The 9,091-nt window shown below is 36.5% G+C and overlaps 1 protein-coding gene across 1 annotated transcript; it reads left to right on the top strand.

The window, feature by feature from the left end:
* The first annotated feature begins 5,372 nt into the window (after nt 1–5,372).
* Nucleotides 5,373–6,401, top strand: LOC138324212 (homeobox-like protein HDP1). Its single transcript, XM_069269294.1, has one exon. It carries the CDS (start codon nt 5,373–5,375, stop codon nt 6,399–6,401), a length of 1,029 nt encoding a protein of 342 aa, XP_069125395.1.
* Nucleotides 6,402–9,091: the final 2,690 nt, after the last annotated feature.

The following is a 9,091-nucleotide window of genomic DNA, read 5'->3' as shown; positions in this document are numbered from 1 at the left end:
AATTACACAAGAAATTTTACGTTTGATTGATATTGAAACCTCATTGACATGTATGTTCTTATGTTATTAACTTCAAAAATATTTACTTTTCACCTTAAAAAAAAAAAAAAAAAATATGAATAGTAAATAAAATAAAATCAATTCTTTTTTTACCCAAAGATGATATCTGCAAAACAAAAGACATTATATATATATATATACACACAAAGTATCGATGATATCTGCAAAACAAAAAACATTATATATATATACAAAGTATCTTATATAACAGCTAAATCTTAATTCCATTAAGTCGCTAGATCCTGGTACACTAGGTAAAGTTCATTTTCAATTTCTTTATTTATACGGGTGCTGGGGCGTTAGAATCCTACCTGCTGTCGGATTAAAGTCGTAAAACGTGACTAATCATTCTTTCTAATTAACTTCTTCCTAACGTCTCCTTTGTCGCGCTGATAACTGATTTCGGCCATGTCGTGTTGTATTAACGTCCCAGCCAGAGTGACAATGTTACATTACACTGCAAGGAGCGACAGTGCGTGGAGCGACAAAATATCTTGCCAGTGCGACAAATTACGTGACAATGCGAAAAAACATCTTATCGCTTTGTCGCATTGTCGTTTTTTTGTTTTATGTTGTTGCTCCACAATTTAAGTTGCAAGGCCCGGGGCGGCATCCTCGATACTCCAGGGGTTACTATCACTGTCGTCATATCCACCCTGGAATTTTCATAGCAAAACCAAAAGCAGTTAAGGAGAAAGAAAACTGGCCATTCACAGACCTCCAGAGACTTTATATTAAGATTACAAGGATAACGACGTCCAACATCAAAGCACACACAGACAACCACAGTGTACCGTTTTTATTTTTGATGTACATCAAAGAAAATCAAACTATCCTCTCATCTGTGATCGCAGACAGAGCCTTCAGATTTGCTATGAAATATTCCAGGGATGGATATTTCGACAGTGATAGTAACCCATTGATTAGTATCGAGGATGGGCCCGGAAGCACCAAAACGACAATGCGACATGGCCGTAATCAGTTACCATAGCTTTTGTCTTTGTGTTTGGCGCTCGTCACTGTAAGGAAGGTCATGCATTGTAGCCTATAAAAGCGTTTTACTTTTCTGCTCCTGTTAGCGACCAGCGTTATTTTAGGGAGTGGGGCGACTGGTTTGTCCGTTGTAATGTAAAAGGATTCTGAGTGCCCATAAACCTTTTTGAGGCGTTTTAGGGGTCTAGATCAAAAATTGGTAAAATTCGTATTCTAAAGTTTATTATGCATTCATATACGTATAATTATGTAGAATATGATTTTACATATTTTTTTTAAAATCTAAACCCGTCTAAAAATGGTTAATGGACCCTCTCTTGGTCCAAAACCGTAGCTAAATCCCAGTCCCCTATGCGTTGACCTGGTACGTGGGGTGTACTTTGTCCATGGATCTTTGCATGCTTCATTGAGATAGCATTATAAAAAGTTTGACAGAGAGGCACATGTACAATACTGCAGTCTCTTAAAAACACGCTCTTCATATGCGCAACACATGTGCACAGTATGCAGCTTACAACAAACCAATTACGGAAAATTTTGTTTAGTTTTGTTTTTATGTTTTTTTCAATATACACAGTCCTTGGCTTGGAGCCGTGCATAAGGCATTAAATCCCAACTTTCGTTTTTGTCTGTTTAATTACAATGAAGTGTTGAATAACAAAACATATTTAAAGGCCCACTACCTTTCCGAAACGGCGCTTAATTTTTAAAATGGGAATGTAAAACGAGATCAACAATTTTGTAGAGTCGCAAAAGTTATAAACATACCTTTAGTACTACATATTCATCATCATTTTCTGAAAAAATTAATTAAAATAAATAAAATGTTAATTTTCATAACGCGGGTCGTCTTATGTTTCCCGCCATTATCCAAAATACCGGTGGTAGTTGAATATTACTGCGCCAGACGGCAGAACTTCACTTTTAGCATAGATTACGGAGGGAATCTTGCATTTATTTGGTTTTGTAACCTCATCTTAGGCCACCAATGCTTGTTTGAGTTTTTTTCTGATGTTACAATACGTTTGTAAGGGAGATAACCGATGCGGTGCTATACGGGTCTCGCTTTGCAGCCACCTTTAAGATCCTGAACTATTTTCTTGCAACATTTACGTTTTTATTAACCATGTATACTTTCGTCACTGGTTTATAATTACTGTATGAAATTGAAGTTCGCGCTCGCGATATTCTGAAGTTATGACCAACCTATTCGTATCCATGAACATTAAATTACTGCATCACGATTTTGGCGGGAAAATATATGAGAATGACACCGAAAGCCATTTATAACTAACAAGGGATATATTTATAAACAGAAAGTGGTATACATCCAGATTGTGTCTTTCTTTTGGCATGTTTAACATTTCACATTCCCCTGAATAGTACTTCAAACTGTCGTGGGAAGATGATCAAGGGGAGATAATATGTTCTAGAATTAATCTACCTTTATCTATCATCACCATCATATCGAATAGACTACATCGATGATGCATTTTATATCAAAATTTTTCATATATTTTTTCATTAATATTTGAATCCAGAAATGTACATACTATAGGGACTTATATCAGTAACATTCTCAAACTGCTTATACATTGTATGGACATGCATGCTATTTAATTTAATTCACTATTTAATGTCTGGTTATATTCAGTGATGTAGACATGTTCCGTAATGAGTATCCTCTATCTCATAACGTTAGTGAGTCTAAATACATACCATTCATATGAGATATATTACCTGTACTAGTACGATGTATTTATAGGCCATCATATAATGAACCCTAGATAATTAAATGGTTTATCCTTTTATCTTTTGACTTTTATTATCATTAAGTTAACGGCGTTTGTTTTCGTGATCGCTGAATCACACTTTCACTCTAGATCGTGATAGTAGACCGTTCACACCATTGTCTACCTGTAGCAGGTAAAAACTATTCAGGTATATATGGGCGGATCCATGTGACGTCATCCTTTTATACTATTCCGGAAGAAAAATCTTGAGGTCAAAGGTTACGAAGGATTTGTAACAAACACACCGCAGTGACGGTGTGACGCTGAACGTAGGTCTACATATATACTTACTGTCGGTGACGGACGACTTACACCATATATAGTTTTAAAGTTTCGTGGGGAAAGTGAACCAATACAAAATGGCTGAGAGAAGGTTTGGGATTGTGATCATTTGTTTTTCGATTTTATTCACGATAACAATGGCAGTGAACGATACGTCAAGCTCGGCTCAACAAGGCAATGTGGTTTCAGACACAGGATCGTATGAGAAATCCTCTTTAGAAAAAGGTGTATCAACGTTATATGACGATATAATGCATGGATTTATTGACGCCACGATACCTGGGCAGTTTTTCTCTGATGCTGACCCAGGCCCGATATGTAAGTATATATTTTAACTGTAGTTTACCTGTGTGTACCTGGATAGTTGAACCCTTGACCCCTGGGGCTATTAGGCCGGTCTGTTATACAGTTAGAAATGCATGGCTAATTGACTCCACAATGTAGCAATACCGAGCGTTGACTGTATACCCCAATTATGGACAGGAAATTGTCTTTATCAACAGGTGTGGGATGTACCTATACATTAAATACCTGTATAGGTTTCACATCTTCCTGGATGTAAGATAAGAGTGTTGACTCTATAGTATAAATCAAATTAGGACTGAACAGTATAGATAAACTCTCCCATAAAGGTGAGACAAAACCTTTGTAAGGATAATGGCACTGACCAGTAATTACCATTCAGATGACCATTTCTGATCTGACTGACCACACCTATTCTCACCTGTCAATCACTTGCATAGCCTAGATAATCCCTCTTTTCATACAGTTGAAACAATTGCAATATTCACTGGTGTCTTTCTTTATTTCTCAATTAAGTGTTTATTTTTTATAATGAAATGTTTTATTGTCAATTATACAATATAGAAAGAAGTCACTAGATGATGTATATTTGTATTCACAGTTGATTATATCACTGGTCAATTATATAATGTCAAGTCCAGGCTAATGTCATTGGATCTTAATGTTGTTGTGTCTGCAGTCATTGGCTAATGTCATTTTGTGTACAGCTATTGGCCAATGTCATTGTGTGTATAGTTATTGACTAATGTCATTTTTTGGACAGCTATTGGCTAATGTCATTTTGTGTACAGCTATTGACTGATGTCATTTTGTGTACAGCTATTGACTAATGTCATTTTGTGTACAGCTTTTGATTGATGTCATTTTGTATACAGCTATTGGCTAATGTCATTTTGTGTACAGCTATTGACTAATGTCATTTTGTGTACAGCTATTGGCTAATGTCATTTTGTGTACAGCTTTTGATTTATGTCATTTTGTGTACAGTTATTGACTAATGTCATTTTGTATACAGCAATTGGCTAATGTCATTTTGTGTACAGCTATTGACTAATGTCATTTTGTGTACAGCTATTGGCTAATGTCATTTTGTGTACAGCTATTGACTAATGTCATTTTGTGTACAGCTTTTGATTTATGTCATTTTGTGTACAGCTATTGACTAATGTCATTTTGTGTACAGCTATTGACTAATGTCATTTTGTGTACAGCTTTTGATTTATGTCATTTTGTGTACAGCTATTGACTAATGTCATTTTGTATACAGCTTTTGATTAATGTCATTTTGTGTACAGCAATTGGCTAATATCATTTTGTGTAGAGTCATTGGCTTATGTCATTATAATGCGTACAGTCATTTGCTTATGTCATTATAATGTGTACAGTCTTTGGCTTATGTCATTGTGTGTTTTCTTATGGGGTCCAGACCAGTTATTGGTAATATAATGTTATTATATGAAAAGTTTATGAGAGAGGACATTTGAGTTCAGTACTAACGTTTTGTGAAGTTTAAGGGTTAGCTTATTGTGTAAGAAGGGTAATAGAGGTTGGGTGATATGAGATGGGTTAAGAGTATCATATAAGAGGGTACCTGGTAAGGGGCTGGTTTATCATTTTAGTAAGGGGTTCAGGGCTAGTTGACACAATTCAGGGCTTTCAGTTGGCAACCATATAAGATAATTTATGCCCAAAGTTGTGAGTATGTCTAAAGCTATGTAAATGTTCCCCCAGGGTTGACACATGTGGAAAATTGGCCAGACATTGTGATAAGAAAATGTAAGTATGATGCAGATCAATATAGAGACAGCCTGTAGGCAGTTTTAACACTGAATGTAGTTTTCAGACTTAGGTTGAATGGAAACAGGGATTTAAAAAGTTGCAGCTTGACTGAGTGTTGGTTTGTAGTATACATGTACTTGCATATACCAACTATTCAGATGAATGTACAGGATATACACCAAACTTAGGGCCCTGACAGGATACAACAAACTTAGGGCCCTGACAGAAGACAGAAGTTTTAGGGCCCTGACAGGATACAACAAACTTAGGGCCCTGACAGAAGACAACAAACTTAGGGCCCTGACAGAATACAACAAACTTAGGGCCCTGACAGAAGACAGAAGTTTTAGGGCCCTGACAGAATACAACAAACTTAGGGCCCTGACAGAAGACAACAAACTTAGGGCCCTGACAGAATACAACAAACTTAGGGCCCTGACAGAAGACAGAAGTTTTAGGGCCCTGACAGAATACAACAAACTTAGGGCCCTGACAGAAGACAACAAACTTAGGGCCCTGACAGAATACAACAAACTTAGGGCCCTGACAGAAGACAGAAGTTTTAGGGCCCTGACAGAAGACAACAAACTTAGGGCCCTGACAGAAGACAGAAGTTTTAGGGCCCTGACAGGATACAACAAACTTAGGACCCTGACAGGATACAACAAATTTAGGACCCTGACAGGATACAACAAACTTAGGGTCCTGACAGAATACAACAAATTTAGGAACCTGACAGGATACAACAAACTTAGGGCCCTGACAAGATACAACAAACTTAGGACCCTGACAGAAGACAGAAGTTTTAGGGCCCTGACAGGATACAACAAACTTAGGGCCCTGACAGAAGACAGAAGTTTTAGGGCCCTGACAGGATACAACAAACTTAGGACCCTGACAGGATACAACAAATTTAGGACCCTTACAGAATACAACAAACTTAGGACCCTTACAGAATACAACAAACTTAGGAACCTGACAGGATACAACAAATTTAGGACCCTTACAGAATACAACAAACTTAGGAACCTGACAGGATACAACAAACTTAAGACCCTGACAGGATACAACAAACTTAGGACCCTGACAGGATACAACAAACTTAGGACCCTGACAGGATACAACAAACTTAGGACCCTGACAGGATACAACAAACTTAGGACCCTGACAGGATACAACAAACTTAATTAGGACCCTGACAGGATACAACAAACTTAGGGTCCTGACAGGATACAACAAACTTACGACCCTGACAGGATACAACAAACTTAAGACCCTGACAGGATACAACAAACTTAAGACCCTGACAGGATACAACAAACTTAGGACCCTGACAGGATACAACAAACTTAGGACCCTGACAGGATACAACAAACTTAGGACCCTGACAGGATACAACAAACTCACGACCCTGACAGGATACAACAAACTTAATTAGGACCCTGACAGGATACAGCAAACTTAGGGTCCTGACAGGATACAACAAACTTACGACCCTGACAGGATACAACAAACTTAAGACCCTGACAGGATACAACAAACTTAATTAGGACCCTGACAGGATACAACAAACTTACCACCCTGACAGGATACAACAAATTTAGGGCCCTGACAGAATACAACAAACTTAGGACCCTGACAGGATACAACAAACTTAATTAGGACCCTGACAGGATACAACAAACTTACGACCCTGACAGGATACAACAAATTTAGGGCCCTGACAGAATACAACAAACTTAGGACCCTGACAGGATACAACAAACTTACGATCCTGACAGAATACAACAAACTTAGGACCCTGACAGGATACAACAAACTTAGGGCCCTGACAGGATACAACAAACTTAGGACCCTGACAGGATACAACAAACTTAGGACCCTGACAAGTTACAACAAACTTACGACCCTGACAGGATACAACAAACTTACGACCCTGACAGGATACAACAAACTTAGGACCCTGACAGGATACAACAAACTTACGACCCTGACAAGTTACAACAAACTTAATTAGGACCCTGACAGGATACAACAAACTTAGGACCCTGACAGGATACAACAAACTTAGGACCCTGACAGGATACAACAAACTGATATGCATTACAGTAAACTTTTGAACCTGAACAACTTGTAAATCAAATCCTTATACAACAATTTCAGTATGCACCAGATTAGATACGACAGGTCTGATACAGCACAGTACACAGTAACCAGTCTATCATTATACAGCCTCACCAACAGCAGCTGTTCTGTAACAATACACATCACAATAGTGTTATTTATTTACATCTACCAGCTTATGACAATGCATGTTGTAGTAGAATGTATAATATGGTGAGATGGACTTCACAAAATTACAGGCTTGTTAAGGATCACAAAGATAATACAACTGTATCAGTAGGTTAATAGTTTTTATCTATTGTTTCAGGTAAAACTTTGTATGGTTTTACCAACCTTTATCACATTGTATTTTTTTTTAAACTTTGTTTATTAATAGTGATATTCTTTTCCACATTGTTTTGAGTTTCATTTTATAAAGTACATTCATTATAGCAAGAACAAAACCACAAACACATCCTTTACATAGTCCAGATACTAGGTACCGTATTTGGCCCAATAAGATTTATTAACATTATTTTTCCATAGCAGAACATGTACAGTTGAGTGCAGTTTCACCAGTTTGTATGGGAGAACACCTTAACCAGTCGGCTAACATGGCCCCAACTATATCTTATAAAACATGTTCTAGTTAATCCACAATTTCAATTAGTTAGTATTTCATTAAAAGGCATTATCAGTACTTTTTAGTAAGCTTGGATCTTAACATTTTGATACTTTTATGAGAAAAAGAGAATATGTGATTATAGAATCAAACACAGAACTTTTGGGTAATATACACATGTAGCAATGAATTATAATAAAATGAAGTTATCACAAAAACGAGAGCAATATTTTAATATTTCTTTTATTCATTTAGGTTAAGCTTATTTTCTTTTCCCTCTTATGTTAATTTGTAAATATATTGTGTACAGGTTTGAAGGTACAAATTGAGTTTGTGGCTGATCAGCTGAATGATGGGGCTGAATAAGGAATTTTTAGTATGTTTAGTGACACATAATCATAACACACATTTGACCAGAGTATGAAACCACTGTAATGTTTTGGTAAGTCAACATTGAATCACGTTTGTCATCTCTAAAACACACACTTCACACTAACGACCACAATGGAACAGCTGTTAATATATTCGTAGAGGAAACACGTCTGACATCCGACTTACATTAAATCTGTCTTTACATATTCACATTTGTTATATGGGACATGACATCTACTATGGTAAATAACAACTGATGTAATGATGTATTTGTCATGTTTTAAAGTGTTAATATGAGACTATGACAATCAAATATACAGGTCAATGTTAGACTAGTTACAAAGTTGTAATTATATATTTAAAAGGAAGGGGGTGGACAAGAGGGGAGGTTTTAGATGTGAGGCAAGGTTTGGAAAGGAGGAAAAGATTTAGACAAGTATGTGTTATATAATAATAAGAGATTTTAGCATGAATTATGTGATTTGGGAAAAAGGGAAAAAGACTATGGCAAAAATATTAAAGTCTGAATAGGGATTGATTAAGCATTGATGTCACTATTTTTTAACTTCATAGGGGTATGAAAGAAATTTTGTTTGCAAACTTTTGTAAGAATCTGCTACGCGGATTCTTACATCAATCCTTATAATCAATTTATCAGACTATGTGATAGCATAAAATATGTTTAAATATAAGATTCCATTTATTTTCAATGGATTATTTTTTCTAAATCAATACGCAACGTCGACGTGTCAATTGTGACGTCATGATAACATCAGGTTTCTGC

The sequence above is a fragment of the Argopecten irradians genome, chromosome 5, assembly GCF_041381155.1.
Source record: "Argopecten irradians isolate NY chromosome 5, Ai_NY, whole genome shotgun sequence".
In the NCBI taxonomy this organism is placed as follows: Eukaryota; Metazoa; Mollusca; class Bivalvia; order Pectinida; family Pectinidae; genus Argopecten; species Argopecten irradians.
The sequence above is the reverse complement of the archived record's forward strand: the minus strand, read 5'-3'. Positions and strand labels throughout refer to the sequence as shown.